Raw genomic sequence first — 18,473 nt, 5'->3', positions numbered from 1 at the left:
TTACTATCATGCATATCTATATCTACGTTCCTTTAACAACCCAAACACATCACAGCACACTATCAACGGCCTACATGCTTCCACGTGTCATCCACCGCCACCTTCACCTTAGGGGTTAAGTTTCTCTCTCTCCTTCTCTCTCCTCCCCACTTCCTATAATACACTCATCTCGGACTCTAAAATTGAACTTCTAGGTTTTGTTACCAGATTTGAACTCCTCTCTCATTCATCTTGTTATCACTATTTCCTCCTCTTTTACAGATAGATAAGGTTGCTCTTAAGGTTTTATTATTATCATTATTATTCAAAGATATTCAATATATTGACCGATTATATTAGAGGTTCATCGTAAAAAGACATGCTCATCACTTCTCCTTCTTCCTCCTCCTCCTCCTCCTGCCAGCTTCTTCTTCTTCCATTGAGCCATTTGTTCAGAGCTCCTGTTTTCTTTTTCCTTGACTCAAGCAATCTCATGCTCTTGTCCTCCTTTAGATTGATTTCTCTTGTAGCTCCTCGATCCAAAGGCTAACTTTATATCTATATATATATATATACATCCTTCTTGTTTTTAGCTTCTTTGATCTCAATTGAATTGAAGATATGGGTTTGAGTTCTAAGCAGGTAATTTCTAGAAGTGGGATTGACTGGAACCAGACGTTGCTGCAAGATCAGAAGTTGGAGCTTCCAAAGCCTCCATTGATGAGGAAACTGCAACAGCAGCAGCAGCAGATGCAACAACAACAACAGAGACAACAATCTCAGCAATCATCGGAGCCATTGAAGTGTCCGAGGTGTGATTCGACGAACACCAAGTTCTGTTACTACAACAACTACAACAAGTCTCAGCCTCGCCATTTCTGCAGAACCTGCAAGAGGCACTGGACTAAAGGTGGCACCTTGCGCAATGTCCCCGTCGGTGGCGGCAGGAAAAACAAACGGCTCAAGAAATCATCCAACCCCATCTCTTCCTCCGCGGCCGCCGCCGCCTCCACAACCTCCGGTAGTGGTGGGTTGAATACCCACATGACAATTCAGAGTTCCCTGCAAAGGCCGAGTAATAATCTTCCTCTTCCTCCGTCCTCTGCTTCTCTCTTTCAGTCTCTGATTCATCCTCCTCCAACTCCATCCTTACTGCCTCATCCGAATCTGATGAGCCCAAGAGACTCACAGAGTAAAGATTTTGGAATCAGTAATTGTACGAGCAGCTTCTTGAGTTCGAGTCTGCAGCCTCTTGTTACTCAAAATCAGAGCTTTATTTTCCCTTTCTCGAGCTCGAGCTCATTTGAGACTAAGCCATCATGTTCTGTTTCAACCTCTCTGAGATCCTCCAATGTCTACAGTAATACTAATAACTACGGCGGAGAGTTGAAGACAATGGAGGAGCCAACCCCAAAACAGACACAGCCATGGGAGATACCTTCGACAAGCGTAGGCAATACGGAAATGTCAAGCTATTGGACTTGGGAGGACCTCGATTCCTTGGTCTCAACTGATCTCAATGTTCCCTGGGATGATTCTGATTTAAAACCCTGAGAGAGAGGAAGAAGTAACCCCAAAAAAAAAAAAATTGACACACATATATATAATATAAATATATATATACACGTTGTAGTGTTGATAGATTTTGTTTATTGGGGGTGTTTGTGTTGCTGGTTTTCAGATGGAGAGTTCTATGAAATTGCAGCATTTGGAGCTGTCCATTTTTTCAGTTTCAGCTTCATCAAGCAAAAAGGGGTTTGAGTTTTAATTCCTTGTATTGTAACCACTCTGATCATTGCCTCTTATTCTAATGAATTAATTAATTAAATTAATTAATCTCTCTCTCTCTCTCTCCCCATTTACGATCTAATATTAAAATGATGATTTTGAATGTACGCAAACGTAAGTAGCACAGGAATCTGAATTCAAAAACTCTGATCTGAGTGCTTTGTGACAGTGATGGCCATAGAAGAATGAGAGGAAAGATTCCACATGGAGAGATCAGAAGCATGAACAATAAATATTATTTTTGTGGTGGTATAAATGTTTGGATCTATATTTGTATTTATTTATTGACACGGAATATTGGTGGAGCAATACACACACACAATATGGATTTGATTGGTGATGATTCATGATCATCACCAATTGTGGAGAATCATTCTCTGAGTTGCTTGGCCTAAAACAAGTGTTATATATACGTTGATACTGATATTCTGTTGTGATGATATATCTTTTTCTGGTGTTGTTTGTGGGGTACTTTGAGTTCACATGGTGTTTTGATCCATTGTTGTGATTTATCAGAACGTTGTATGGAATGATGGGCCGCCATTTCAGCCTTCAAGTACTGTTTTGCTTGTCGTTTTCCTCCTTCATTCCAGAGCCCTGCAATGGAAGCCTCTTGTGATCCTTTTATTCGCACAATATATCATTTTATAAGTACACAATTTGAAAAATAAATTTTCTCGTTTATCACGCGGGAGATAATATCTTAAACAACAAGGTTCGGACTCACACTCTTACTATTCCAAAAAAAAAATGGTTAGGGACATGAATCTTTGTTAGCTAAAACCAACTTGCTTTGGTTTGGGTGAGAAATTTAAAATTAATTTTAACGGTTTAAAATTAAAATTTTTAACTTATAATTATATATATATATATATATACAAGTATTTTTTCAGAACAACAGTTATAAGATTATGTTTATTTTAAATTCTATATTTATTAAAAATATAAAAATAAAATTCTACCAAACCTAGATCCCTAACTTTTTAGCAGTCACCTTTTCATAAAAGTGCACGCACGAAAATTTAAGTGAAATGACTTTCTAAACTTATTAAGAGTATAATTTAATTTATTTTTTTTCAAATAGTACTTATATATTAAGAAGTTCCAACTTATGAACTCCTTATATTAGTATTGGAATTCAAACTCATTATAGGCTGAGTTGCTTTGAACCAATTTTCATATGCTCTTATATAGTTTCATATGCTCTTATATAGTTGATGGACCCCATAACATGGATGATATAGCATTAATGGTAACGAAACTTAAGGAGGGTAATTATGAGCATGGTGACATGAAAGAAGCCCAAGGTAAGGAGCAAGAAGCTCAATACTTCCAACCCAACGTATTTAAAGACCCATTAGAATATATTGAAGGTCTAATGACAAGAGCTCGAACTAAAGTCATGAAGCAAGCCTTGTTTAGTTTTGTGCAAGAAGTCCAAGAGCTTGGAGAGCATTGGGGCACTCCTCTCAAGCCTGAAGGAAAGCATCTATACGTGTATAATGTGCTTAAGATCCAAATCCATGAAGAGCCAAGCCTAAAAAATGCAAACCTTAGCCCAATACAAGGAAAACTATGAGTTGAGCCTCTTGCAAGCAAGGAGGCATGAAACCTTAGTGAAGTAGTCAAAGGTGGCGTGATTTTGAATCCTTTATGATCCCTTAATTGTCTCCTAAATTATTCTCTATTTTAATGGTCATTTAATTTGATTTCCTATTTTGAGTCTAGCAAATGTTAGAATTACTTATAGTATTAATTTCTAAATTTTGTAATCCCATAATTTTAGGATCACATCTCCTAAATTATGTGGCTGAATATTTTATCATTATTTTATATTATTTCTCCTTTTAGTATTAGAAAATTAGGGTTTTAATTTTAAAAAATATTCTTTTATATGAGTCTATATTAATTAGGCATGCTCCCTCTTGTAAACAAAAAAAGAAGTTGAATGAAATTATTCATTTTAGAGTTTATAACTCTTGTGAGCCTAAGTGCTTTGTGGTGGTATCCCGTGTGAGAAATAGACGTGATCAAGAGCATGATCAACTCTTGTGGTGTCTTTGAAGATTAAGGTTCCTAGAGGCAGGTGCTCTAGATGATCTTCTTCTTGATCATTATCCCATTATTTATTTCATATCTTTCTTTATTTTCGTCATAAATTTCATCTCTTTCTTTTTAGTTCTTGTGTTTTTTGTTATGTCAGGGTTCTGTCCCTAAACTAGCACAATTCTGCTTCCGCGTCCCCTATCAAATTGGCATCAGAGCTTTGGTTGTTAGTTTTAGTTCAAATTCTTGTCCTTTCTTCTTCTTTTTCATCATGAGTTATTTCTTTTGTGATCGTCTCTTATCTATTTCATCTACTTCTATCTTTTGGTTTTTCTCTTCTTCATCTTTGTGACTTTTTTATCTTATGTGAGTTTTTATTTTATTAGCCTTCTCAAAAAAAAGAGAAAAAAATACCTAGAAATTCGTGCAAAAAAGGCAAAAAAAAGTGTTCGTGTGTTGAAAAAAAAGAGAAAAAATATGAAAATTTAAAAAAAATTATAAAAAAAATATATTGTTGTGAGTTATGACTATAGAAAAAGGCTATTCTTGAACTCCAAGTCACCAAGAGGTTGCCTAAAGAGAAAAGTCAATTTGGGTGATAAGAAAATCTTCTACGTTGATCACTTTCTTATTTTTAATTTTTGGTAGCACTTTTCAAATTCTCTACTCTCTTATTTGTTATTTGTGCTACTCTTTTATTTTATTTAGTTTTCTATTTTTGTCTTTGAGTATTTGATTCTTTGACTTTTATTTCTTTCTTTCTTATTTTTGTTGTCACGTGTGGTTTTTCTTTTGCAAGCTTAATTTTATTTAAAAATTTTGCTTTTCTATTTGTTTCACAATTGCTAAAAAAAATTTCCTCTTTTCATCTTATGCTTGATTTCTAATTTCTTTAATTTAGAAGATATTTACTTGATTGTTTCTTAGTTTCTTGATTTGTGTTTGGTTTCACCATTGGATTCTATCCACAAGCTTAGTGAGTGGTAAAAGGCAAGTGTGTTTTTCATCATTAAAAAAAAGCCATTAATTTTTTTGTGAAATACGAGTGACTTTATTTATCTTGAGAGTAAACACGTGAGTTTGTGTGTGTGAGGATCTATTTTTTCATCTTATATGATTTCTAGTGCTTCTGTAAACATGAGTAACAAGGATGAATCCCCTAGTATTGATATAAACTTTATTTTAGAACTTATCAAAATACAGTTGTAGCAGTTTTGCTTGGAACTTGATCATAGGTTCCATAAGGAGGATAAAGATGAGCTGGAGACTTTTTCTTCTAAAGGAAAGAAGCATGAGATCCCCAGCGATGATGAGGAGTATGAAGAGCCCCCTTCTCCTAAGGGAAAGAAATCTTCAAAGTGTGATGTTGACTTACAAAACCAAAAAGTAAAGTATCCTTCATTCAAGGGTAGCAACAATCCAGAAAAATATCTTGATTGGGAAATGAAAATGGACCAAATCTTTATGAGTCTTGATTTGTCTAAGATAAGGAAGGTAAAAACTGCTTCTTTGAATTTCATTGACTATGCTATTTATTGGTGGCAAGATTTGCAGTACAAAAGAAGCTAACTTGGGAAAAAGCCCATTAAAACGTGGGAAAAGCTTAAAAGGTACTTGAGAAAGGCTTATGTCCCTAGCTACTACTACACAGAGCTGAATAAAAAATTGAGAATGTTTTCTCAAGGATCTATGACAGTGGAGGAGTATGTGCATGAGTTGAATATCTTGAAGTTTCGTGCAAACATTCAAGAAAATGAACGTGAAGCAATGTCAAGAATTATGAATGGCTTAAGGCCAGAGTTGAGAGATAAGCTTGACTTGTACACTTTTGTGGGCAAGGAAGAGCTCATACACAAGGCTATAAAGTTAGAACAGAAAAATAAGAACAAACATTCCAAGTCCTCTTCGAAAGACTCCAAGACAACTTCCAAATAGAAGGATTCCAAAGCCGAAGATACATTCCAGGCCAAGGAAGAAATAAAGACCAAGTATGAGGGTAAAACTTCTAACCATAAACCTTCATCTTATTCATATAACATTTCTCCTATTAAGTGTTTCAAATATTATGGTGTGGGCCACATGGCGAGAGATTGTAATAATAAAAGAGTTATGATCTTGAGAGATGATGATGGCTATGATAGTGTGCATGAAAGTGATAAAGATGATGCTGATAATGTTGATGATGATTCTACCTCCCATGAATCAAATGATGAGCTTGAATGTAATGGTGTAGTTGACTCTATCTTGGTGGCAAGAAGAGCTCTTAATATTCAACCAAAGGAGGATAATGATCATGAGCAATGTGAGCATATTTTTCACACTAGATGCTTCATCAAAGAAAAAGTGTGTAGCATGGTAATTGATGGTGGTAGTTGCACTAACGTAGCTAGCACTTTACTTGTAGATAAATTATCTCTACCTTTAATTCCACACCCTAAGCCCTAAAATTGCAATGGTTGAATGATTATGCTGAAATTAGAGTTTCTAAGCAAGTGTTAATTACTTTCTCTGTTGGGGTTTATACTTGTGATGTATTATGTGATGTAGCCCCTATGCTTGCTAGACACTTGTTATTTGGTAGGCCTTGGCAGTTTGATAGTAAGGCCACTCATGATGGTTTTAGAAATTGTTACAAGGTACCTTTTAAAGGCAAGACTATTGTATTAAATTCTCTTAGGCCCATCCAAACCTATGAAGATCAACTAAAGATTACTCAAGATTACAAGCAAAGGAGAGATCTCCTTGATTGTGGCATGAGTGAGAGAGAAAAGAAAGAGAGTATTACTTTACTTGAAAATTAATCAAAAGAGAGGAAAAAGAGTGGTGAGAAGGTGAGAAAAGAAAAAAATAGAATGGTGGGAGTGAAGGAAAATAGTGAAAAGAAAATATTATTGTGCGAGAAAAGTGAGATTCAAGAGGCTTTGATGAGTGAACAAGCTTTTATTATAATTTTCAAGAATATTTATTTTTCTATTGACACTCTTGACCCTATTTTGCCTTTTAGTGTTGTCTCTTTATTGCAGGATTATAGATATCTATTCCCTAATAAGATTTTTGATGGACTTTCTCCCTTAAGAGAAATTGAGTATAGGATAGATTTCTTGCCCAGAGCTGCTATTCCAAACAAGCCTGCTTATAGGGTTAACCCTGAAGAGACTAAAGAGATCCAGCGCCAAGTAGAAGAATTGATGATGAAAGGCTTTGTGCATAAGAGCCTTAGCCCTTATGCTGTCCCTGTTATCTTGGTGCCTAAAAAAGACAGATCTTGGAGGATGTGTATTGATTGTAGAGCAATCAACAAAATCACTGTAAAGTTTCGTTACTCTATCCCTAGACTTGATAATATGCTTGATGAATTGCATGGTGCTTCTATCTTCTCTAAAATTGATCTTAGAAGTGGTTATTATCAAATTCGTATGAAAGAGGGTGATAAATGGAAAACTGCCTTTAAAACTAAATTTGGAGTATATGAATGGTTAGTTATGCCTTTTAGTTTGACTAATGCTCTTAATACTTTTATGGCATTAATGAATCATGTTTTTAGAAAGTTTATAGGCAAATTTGTTGTGCTTTACTTTGATAATATTCTGATTTATAGTAAATCTTTGACTGATCATATGAATCATCTTAAAGCTAAGTTTGTGCAGGACTTACATGTTAAGATTAAAGAAAACATAGAGCGAAAGAATGAGCAATATGCCAAACAAGCTAATAAAGGCAGGAGACATGCAATCTTTGAGCCTGGAGATTGGGTTTGGTTACATTTAAGGAAAGAGAGATTTTCTAATCAAAGGAAGTTCAAATTTTAAGTTCGAGGAGATGGACCTTTTCAAGTTTTGAAAAGAATTAATGATAATGCTTACAAGATTGATTTGCCTAGCTCTTATGGCAATGTTAATGCTATATTTAATGTTTCTGATCTATCTTTATATGATTCTGCAGATTCAAGGACGAATCCTTTCCAATTGGGAGGGAATGATAGACCTCATAACACGGATGACATAGCATTAATGGCAACGAAGCTTGAGGAGGGTAATTATGAGCATGGTGACATGGAAGGAGCCTAAGGCAAGGAGCAAGGAGCCTAATACTTCCAACCTAACATACTTAAAGACTCATTAGAACATATTGGAGGTCCAATGACAAGAGCCCGAACTAAAGCCATAAAGCAAACCTTGTTTAGTCTTGGGTAAGAAGTCTAAGAGCTTGGAGAGCATTAGGGCACTCCTCTCAAGCCCAAAGGAGAGCATCTATACGTGTATAATGTGCTTAAGATCCAAATTCATGAAGAGCCAAGCCCAAGAGATGCAAACCTTAGCCCAATGCAAGGAAGACTATAAGTTAAGCCTTTTGCAAGCAAGGAGGCATGAAACCCTAGTGAAACAGTCAAGGGTGGCATGATTTTAAATCCTTCATGATCCCTTGATTGTCTCCTAAATTATTTCCTATTTTAATAATCCTTTGATTTGATTTCCTATTTTGAGTCTAATCAAATGTTAGAATTAATTATAGTATTAATTTTTAAATTTTGTAATCCCATAATTTTAAGATCACATTTCCTAAATTATGTGGCTGAATATTTTATCATTATTTTATATTATTTCTCCTTTTAGTATTAAGAAATTAGGGTTTTAATTTTAGAAAATATTCTTTTCTATGAGCCTATATAAATTAGACATGCTCCCTCTTGTAAACAAAAATAGAAGTTGAATGAAATTATTCATTTTAGAGTTTATAACTCTTGTGAGCCTTAGTGCTTTGTGCTGGCATCTCTTATGAGAAAAACAGACGTGATCAAGAATATGATCAACTCTTATGGTGTCTTCGAAGGTTGAGGTTCCTAGAGGCAGGTGCTTTAGAAGATCTTCTCTTTGATTATTATCCCATTATTTATTTCATATTTTTCTTTATTTTCATCATAAATTTTGTCTCTTTCTTTTTTGTTCTTGTGTTTTTGTTATGTCAGGGTTCTGTCTCTAAACTAGCATGATTATGCTTCTGCGTCCCCTATCAATAGTATTTTATTTTATATATTGATTGATGATGCTAGTTTTAAGGCACAAATATCTTAAAGTCTTATAATTTATACTCCTTCATCCAAAAATATAAAGCATTTTTTAAAAGGCTAGATATTCAAAAATGTAAAACATTTTTAGTCTTTTAGAGTGTAATTATTGCCTTTTTCAAAAAAAAAAAACCTCTATTGATTAAATCACTTTATATTTATTTTAGGGTAAAAACTCTATTAAATAGAGGTAAATATGAAAAGATATGGTTATTTTGAAAACAAGTAACTACTTTATCAGAGGGTGAAATTTGATTAAAAATGCCTTACATTTTTTAACGGAGGGAGTATCATTTATAATTATAATTACTCCTCCGTCTCAAATTATAAAATATTTTTAGATAAAATCTCACATACCAATAAACCTTATTAAATACATTTAACAACCTTATTTTTCAAAATAAAAATATAAAATTTTTAAAAATATCATTCATTTAATAATCTTAAATCCATACTTAATTAATACTCCCTTTGTTAAATAGAAAGGGAGGGAGGGTAGTATTGAAATAAGCTTATTTAATGAAATTTTAATTTTCTCAAAGTGCCTTATATTTTAGAACGATAAATTCCCTTCAAAAGCATCTTATAATTTGGGATGGAGGGAATAACATTTCAGAAATTAATTTTTAAGTAACATAGAAGTAAATTACTAACATGTATATATTTGTAAAAAATAATTATGTATTTTTTTTTATAATATGATACTTTTTATTGAAGGTGAGGGTGTTTAAGTGATAAAATTTTAAAATATTATTGTCATGCCAAAAAAATTTATAGAACATAACTGTAAATGGTGGTTTATGAAGCATTAATTATGACTTATTTCTAGAATATTAAAGAAGAGTTTTAAATTTTGAGATCTTTAATATATTATTGACGTAAATAAGGTAGATTAATCTGGCTACCTCATGAGTTGAAAGAGCAAATGACCTAACTGCCAGTTTCTGGAGCATTACAGATAATGTATGGTTTGAAATTCGAAATTATTTATCAGTGACAATTTAAAAAATGCATAAGTATTTTATGTATAATCTTCAAGAATATATGGGAATTGTAATTTCATGCATGATTTGTTTTTAACGATGGTTAACTGAGATAATGACATTAGTTGATTCACGTTAAGGGAACATAAAAGCTTTAATTGACATTTGACTAATTGCATAATTTCAAATAAGCTCACTCAAAACTATGAGAACACATGAACGAAGGATTATTCCGCAATTCTAAGAAGTTTTGGTGTTCCAGATTATAATTTCTGAATTAAAAAATAAATATATATAACTTTATAAAAATTAAATCAGGTATATAATATTATGCACAAAATAGAGGGGGGGATCTCTTCATTCTTTCCATAAAAATATTATAGGGAAAATGACAATAAAATCATTTTGAGTTATGTAAATAACATTTTGATCTCTTAAAATGTCATAATTTTCACGAAGTTTCTAAATTTTTTTCTGTCATTAAGAAATTAATATAAATAATTAAATTAACTTTAATTCAAATTTACAAATTATTATTGAATTCTTACGATTTAAAAAAAAAAAGCTATGAATTTTAAAATAAAACTTATTAATGACAATTGATATTTGCAACATTTGAGAAATATTAAGATTTCAATTATGAACTTACAGATTGTTGTTAAATTCTTGCGATTTAAAAAAAATTGTTCGATGACATAAAAGTCTTTAAAAGACTTCAGAAGAATTATAACATTTTAAGGGATTAATTTATAATTTATATAATTCAAAGGGATTTTGTTATCATTTTTCCTATATTATATTCAAAATTTTTAATCCTATCATGTTCCTTTTTTATGTTGGTGGGATTGAATGTATTCCCCTCATATTTCCATAGAAATTCGATCGTGCCTGCGTTCTCTATTTTTTGACAATCAATTTTTTTTTTTTTTTGGTTTCATTGATTCTATAAATTCATTCTCAGATGCTCCTGATGGTAAGACATTTCATGTTTTGCATATCCTTTTAATTAAATATACATATCTATGATAAATTGCGAGTAAGGTGTGTTGGTAACTCTCAACCACACTTTCCTATCTAAATGTGTGTTCTTTCGCACGTAACATTGCAGTCTCATCACACACACACACACCACACTTTAAAAGAGGCAAAGAGATGAAATCTACTTTTCTATTTTTGTAAATCTCACGCACGATCAATAAGTTTCACTTCTTACAAAACATTAGGTTCAATTGATAAGTGAGTTGTACTAATTTAACTAAAAATTTTAAGTTCACATCTTAAAAGTACAATAGTATTACTAATAGAGTTTCCGCTCGAAAAAACCCTATCCCACTTTAAGTTAGATTAGTCTATACTTCTATTAAGTTCCATAAGCTTAATGTGAGGCAAATCGAGAATACCATATGCTTCATGCAAAATAAGATAATAAATAAATTTTACTTCTCTTTTTCTAAATTTTGTTTTCTTCTTTAGGCTGTGAGGTTATTCCAAGTGACGTTAACACCCACTTCTACCTCTGACACATACCATTGGCGGCAACGAAAATGAGATTAAGAGGAAATTCATAGGTGTGAAATTGTCAAACAGAAAAGGAAAGGTCCGTTTTGAAATTGTGGCTCTGCTTTGCTTGCTAACAATTGGACCACCCCAAGAGCCGAATCAAACCAAGGCCGCTGTATATTCTTGTCATCACCCTACCGCCCAATATTTTCAGCACACCAAGCGAATCTTTAAAGAAAACGACAAGAGACTTCAAAAAGTTAAAAACTAAAGATTCCCTTAAAAACAACAGTCTACTCTGAAATTAATAACAGTTACAGAACAAAAATGACAATTCATTTTTAAGGTCTTTAGTGTCATTGGTTAATGTAAGAATTACATCATTTCCCCCTTACTAATGCTTCTGCTTGCATGATTAACAGAACAAGATTTGTAAGTAAAAACAAACCATTAAACCAATGAAAACCTTTACAACCAAGTAATATCCATGACTTGAGGTAAACATTAGCTTTTCGCTTCCAGAGTAGACAACTTTAATAAAATCACACAAGCCTTATCCCACTTCTAATGGTTCAAAGCTACTACATATTAGCCATGGTCACACCAGAGTCCCTAGCATGTGAAGGTGGACCAGAGTTAGCCTTTGAATAATTAACATAATAGAGTTCAGAAACTATGCCAGTGAACACAATGAAGGCAGCTCCAGCTCCAAACACTCCCTTCCTCAATGTCACACATGAAGGGATGACTGGTACTGTGGTCCTGTCCTTGGTGTGGCGGGTGTTTCTTGCCGAACCAGCCAGCAAGCATGACGCGGCAATAATGAATGTCACCCTGAATCATCGATGTCAGCAAAACAACTTGGGGAATCAGAGGTCAGATTTGAATTCATTCAATAAATGAATAACATTATCAACATGGCATGTAAATCTGTCATTCTTTGAAATCAATAAGTTTGAACAAATCGATCAACTCTATTTATCTGATTTAAGCAACATACATACCAGCTGGTGATGAATAAGCAAATTGCCCATGATCTGTTGCCGCTAGGTCTCATGGCTTGACCACAGCACAGGCATCTTGTGACCACCATTATAATTGCTTGACTGGCTAGTAGAATTATAAAGGATCCCACGCCTAGGCCAGTTGCAATATTAGAACCATAATGACAGTAGTTTTGATTCCCCTCTGTAACTACCATGAACTGCCAGAAGGAGGAATGGATTCCAATAAGTAAACACATTCATATTATTAAATAAACATGAGAGAAATTTAGTCCAAAGAAGTAAGTGGAAGTTGAAAAATGATGCTTAAGGTAGCAACTATAATTAAAGTACCCTCCCCACACCCCATCGCTTTTACCAAAAACATGAATGTAGATATTACTAGGAAAGATAAATAATAAAGTTTGACTAGGCGTCTGCTATACAGTTGTAAATCGGACTAATAAAGTCTCTGACATCAAAGCTGAGCATCTGATTGTTAAAATCATTGTCATTTCATGGTTTTAGGCTTCATCTCAAAATTAACCCTTTATTGGCGAATTCATGATCGCACTTGTCATGTGCGTGAGGTAAGCAATCCTGCTACAGGTTCTCCTCATTGTATAAATCTTCTTCCATCCCTGGTTGTCCTACTACATTGCTCCAACCCAAAGCATCCCTCTGCTATGAGCCTATCTTCACGTTAGAAGCAATTGCGAACCCATTTTTAGTCATGATTTGGGCATTTCGAGTAAAAGATAGATATGTTTCAATGCAACAGTCAGAAATTTCGTATGTTTCTCTATACAGCAGTCTTCACATTTATGATATGACTATTATGAGGTTTTGTCTGTTAAGGCACCTGTTGATTCTTTCCAGGATCACCTCTAAGAGTTGCTCGAACCATTGCTGGTTGGGATTTGTAGATCTATGCTCATTGTTATCCTTTCCCATGAATGCTAAGCCCTTGAGTGATTGCTGGGGATTTTTTTACTTATTCTGAAATAGCTTCTTTTAAAGGATTTTACTTAAACACATTGCTAAGGTCTCTAATCTATAGCTATATATAATATAAAATTGGTCGAAAGCTGTATGATTGATAAAGTTATGAATAATGACTTCCTCTTGTTGCAGTACCACAGTATTTGACAAATATTTTTTCTTAAAAAAATACTTTATGTGATCAAATTATTAAAAAGACATGTATTTAAGAGGTGGCTAAAATGTTAGTTGCTTTTTATGGTAATTACTGATTCTGCATGGATATACAATTGTCTCCCAGAAAAAGTTTTCTTCTTCTATTTCAAAGTAGAAGTTTCAAGTTTGTTAAATCGTAGTTGCAACAAAAAACTGTTGCTGTTACCACTGATTTCCCCCTAACAGTTAGGCCTGACACCACCTTTAACCACGATGACTTTTTTTAAAAAAATGTATAGCTTCTCCTTCAAAAACATCTTCAAAAAGAGGGCCAAACAGGCTATTACATCTGACTTCTTCAATCCCCTCTTCCTAATTGGTGAATCTGGCACAACACAATAGGGATGACAATGGATTGGGACAAGGAAGGTTTTTCAGTAGCATTCATTCTTTTCTTTTATTTTTTTTAACTTTTTTTTGTTCCAAAATTCCCTTTTTTTTTTTTTGGGTGTTGTATCCAAACTTGCAACTATTGTTTTCTCTACTAAATTATCTTTTTTGTCAATTAATTTGTCCATAAATATTGAATTACAAAATTCATAACATTTCAATTCTTTAGTTTTCAAACAAACACTTCAAATCTCAAGTTCACAGCTTATTACTGGTTCATTTTATGGATTTATATTGTACCAACATGGAACAGGTTGTTTGAGGTGGGGCACAGATTGGGATTATCATGCTTGATTGTTTCCCTAAACCCAATCCATATTTTTTCTAAAACGCATCCTAAATTTCAGTCAAGTGATGACTAACTCAATCTAAACAAAAAGGAAAAGGAAGTCAAATGCTAATACGTCAGATCTACATTACAATCTATATGGCAGAATTTAATGTTAGAACAGAATTTATTCTCCAGCAGAATCCTGACTCAGCGATTTTGTGGCGGCTGCAAGTTTTGAGCTTAGCAAAATAAGATAAAATCTCAATTGTCCTTGGCAAATGACAGTGTTCTCTCAAAAGTCAAGCCAAGTTTTCCTCTAAAACTGACTAACTTCCGTTACTAAACAATAACTCCTACACCCTTTGAGTTTCTAAAATCTGAACATTTGAATTATTAGTAATCAAATATTTGCGTGTCTTCCTCAACCACCTTACTCTACTCACTCATTTACTTATGCATAGTGATTCCTGGTTGAATATAACATAATATCATCCATCCAGCTTGTTTCGTGAAAGTAGTTATTGAGACACTGACAGTAAATCAGCTTACAGAAAGAGGAGAGTTTCATAATTGCTCTAGTATCCATATCCCATCCGAATTCTATGAGATGTCAAGAAAAGCTCAGAATAGGAACAGACTCAACTATTATGCACTAAACAAGAAGATAAAAGTCTCCAAGAATTTCTCACCCAGTATCAGAATATGGAAATCAAAACCCCCAAATCCCAGATTTCTCAATCAAGCATCTTGAATCGCAAAAGGAATCCCACAGTCAAATCAACTAAATCCCAGAAGAAGAAGAAGAAAATGGAGGAAAACAGAAGCAATTAACAAGCACCAATCGATTGAAGAAGAAGTAAGAAAGAGAGGGAAATCTAGAAGACGGACTCACAGTACTCCTCTTCTGCTCAGCAGCAACGGCCAGAGCAAAAGCAACCAGGTCAAGCACGAACACCACAGCCAATAACAGCGTCGAAGCCATTGCTCAGAAACCCACTAGTCAAAATCGAGTCTGAGCCGCACCACAGAGACGAGGGCGAGGTCAAAACAGATAACCCACAGGGATGGAGGCAGTAATTTTTTTATGTAAAGCCCAGAGAAAGTCTACTTCGTAGATGCCGCCTCTACTTCAAAGTTCAAACCAAGGTGATTTGAATAATAAACAAGTAAATGACTAAATAATTAAATAGCAACAGAACCATTAGCAGACATAGAAATGTCCGAGGGACGTCTCTTTCAGGTCAGATCAGAGTAATTTGCCTTGGAGGGGAAGAAATCATGTATCTCACACTCTTGAACGAAAGGAATTCTGCGTCACTTTTTTTCTTTTCTTTTTACGGAGATTCAAATTTATTCTGGTGAAAGATGAAAAGAGATAAAGTAACCCAATCAATCTGTTTGTAATGCTTTTGCTGACACATTGTTTACCAAAAAAAAAAATTACTATGGTGATCATAAGAATCCTATGAAGCTTTGCTTGTGTCCATAGGTTTCGTTAAGAACTTCGATCGGAACTGGTTTCTCTTTAATTCTTCCATATACAGGACAATAACTGAAAATCTAAAATTCATCCAGTGAGAATGCGACTCAAAATCCACAATAATATGGCTCGAATCTAGTTGCCACTATGATAAACTTCTGATGGACATTGGGCAATCTTTATGAACAGGAATCACGTGAGCTATGAGTCTTTGAGGGAGAAAATGGGGGCTCACGAGCCATTGCCTTCAGCACGTGAAAGATCGCTACTATATTAAAAGCTTTTGAGAAAATTAATAGACCTTTTTTACTTTTTTTTTTTTTTCCCCTTGCGGTTCACTTTTGTCACCTTCCAAAATACCGTGCATGAACGGCATGAAATATAAAATTAACCTTTTTTTTCCAGGCATAATCAATATATATGCTTCTAATTATAATTAAAAAAAATTATACATTTCAGTAGTATAAAATCAAATGATATAATAATATTCATGATTTTATGTAGAGATTTTCAATAAATCTAAACAAAAAATAAAACGATTAAACAGACAATTCAAAAAGAATATGAGAATTACTTCCTCAATCTATAAGTAATAAAAATAAAATGGTGTATATCTTGTTGGTTGGAACAACTATCAAATGCCACAAGATAATAATTCAAATTTAACATAAATTCAACTTTACAATTATTCAACAAAGAAACCCGTTTTGTAATGCAGATGAAGGTGGTGATAGTTTTTATTGTTTAAAATACAAACAATTCAATAAGTACATAATATCAAGGTTAATTATTAAAATATTTAAACCATCAATAATAAATAAATAGCAAATCTAGTTTAATTTTCTTAAGGTGAGAACCATACCTTAATAATTTAAATTATCTAAAAACACTTTAAATATATAAACATGGACAAGGATAAATGTTCACTCATACAATACTCAAAATATAAAATGAGGATAAGTGTATGAAACATAATTTCAAACTCATTATAGTGACAAAATAGACTTTGCAATAGTGAGTTGGGATCAATTTATCCAAAAATTTTATTATAAGAATTTCTTTTTTAAAAAATAAGAGAAGAAAAATATTTTTCTCGAAAACAAGTTCCCCTAAAGGAATCCACATGGCACGGGATTTTTAGTCATGGGCACACAGTCTATGTGGGTAAATCATCAAACAAAGGCAACTCGAAGGCCATGAATAACAAACATAGCTCGAAGGCTATGAATAACATATATATTGTGTTTGAACCCTCTAAAAGGATTCCCATATATATCAGAAACCAATCCTTTCATGTATGGATTTTTAAAAAAGAAGAGAAAAGAATCTAAACAATATCCATAAGCCACTTTCCCCAAACTTTCTTCCAAAGATTCTTACACACTTATAAAACTCTCTTTCATAAATAAAAAGGATTTTTATCATTATAAAAAGACTTGTGCAAAATCTCAATTTCAAAACTTAATTTGCCACTTAACCCACACAACAACCATTGCATTCAGTTCAAAGATACTTGTATAATAAACTTCCCAATAGACTGATATTTCTCATAATACCACAATATGAATTAACATTTAGATATGCTAGAAGCCAAGAGATTACCATCTTTCTGCTAAAGGGCAAATCAACAACTTGGAAACAACATAGTTATGTTACAACATCTTCATCAGCAATAATCCATTGATTATACTGAAATTATTGATATAAAAAAATGTGCCGCAACCCAACACACACACTCACCTAATGATACCAAGGTATAAGGGAAGGAAAAAAACAATCATAACTTGTAATATCCTAGTGAAATTTGACCCTAATTAACTAAGCTTAATTATGATAATTAAGTAGTTTGATGTGGTATGTGGTCAAAGAGGTCTAATAAGTGTATTTAGTTGTGATTTCAGCCCTAAATGCAAGTTCAAAGTAAAGTTAGGCTACTCAGGCATTGAAAGGGTAAAAAAACCTTAAGAGATTGTCTATGTGTCATATGTTATGACGTGCAGCACGTTAGCTACTGCGCACAAATGACAAAGTGACAGGAGGACCTCTCTGTGTCATGTGCCACGATGTATGCTGTTTGTACTATGGCAAATGGCTAAAATCGTTAATAAATTACCTTGCAAACAAACAGAAAATTAGAAGGAGAAAAGAGAGAAAATGAAGAGCAAGTCATAATCCTCTGTTAGGGTTTGCTATATGGTGGTTTGAGAGTATTTGGTGCTAGAAAACACCTAAGGTAAGTGTCATACACTCCTTTCCTCCCTTTCTCTTCCATTTTCTTAAAGTTTTGAGTGAGGGTTTAAATAGGGATGATGAGTTTTGGTCCATATAAGTTATGAGTCCAAACCTATTAACTCAAATGGAATGAATGGGAGTTGTTTGAGTATGTTAATATAGTATTAATGTTTTTAAATGTTGTTGGTTGGTGAATGCCATAGATATCTAAAAATGGCATTAATGAAGGTTGTTTGAAGAGTTGAAATGCCACTAATAGAGGTTCAATGACTCATTAATGACAAGGTAAGCTAAAGGGACTTGGTAGACCCAATTGGTAAGTCTAAATGTGAGAAGTAAAGGCATTGCATGTGGTAAAATTGAAAATGTGAGAATTGAAAATGTGTTTTTGACCATGTTGATGAGTTTAGACTTGATTAATTATCGATTAATCATTTAGGTACCATATTTTGCTTGGGAAGCAAACTTAGAAGATAGTTATTAAGGGGTAAACCTTTGATCTTTCAAAGGTTTGAGGTAACTGGAAGAACCCTATTTTACGTAGTTGTTTATTAATTGC

General features: G+C 33.4%; 2 protein-coding genes across 2 annotated transcripts; one reads left to right on the top strand and one right to left on the bottom strand.

Moving 5' to 3' along the window:
- Positions 1–182: 182 nt before the first annotated feature.
- LOC129306288 (dof zinc finger protein PBF-like) lies at positions 183–2,209 on the top strand. The gene has a single exon (XM_054946790.1). It carries the CDS (start codon positions 601–603, stop codon positions 1,531–1,533), a length of 933 nt encoding a protein of 310 aa, XP_054802765.1. The 5' UTR covers positions 183–600; the 3' UTR covers positions 1,534–2,209.
- A 9,471-nt stretch (positions 2,210–11,680) lies between these two features.
- Positions 11,681–15,236, bottom strand: LOC129304862 (uncharacterized). Its single transcript, XM_054944691.1, has 3 exons — positions 15,095–15,236; positions 12,366–12,565; positions 11,681–12,195 (listed from the first exon to the last, which is right to left on the bottom strand). The coding sequence occupies exons 1-3, from the start codon at positions 15,182–15,184 to the stop codon at positions 11,943–11,945; spliced, it is 543 nt and encodes a 180-aa protein (XP_054800666.1). The 5' UTR covers positions 15,185–15,236; the 3' UTR covers positions 11,681–11,942.
- Positions 15,237–18,473: the final 3,237 nt, after the last annotated feature.

This window comes from Prosopis cineraria, unplaced genomic scaffold, assembly GCF_029017545.1.
Source record: "Prosopis cineraria cultivar Desert tree isolate PC_DT_omini unplaced genomic scaffold, ASM2901754v1 PC3, whole genome shotgun sequence".
Lineage (NCBI taxonomy): Eukaryota > Viridiplantae > Streptophyta > Magnoliopsida > Fabales > Fabaceae > Prosopis > Prosopis cineraria.
The sequence above is the reverse complement of the archived record's forward strand: the minus strand, read 5'-3'. Positions and strand labels throughout refer to the sequence as shown.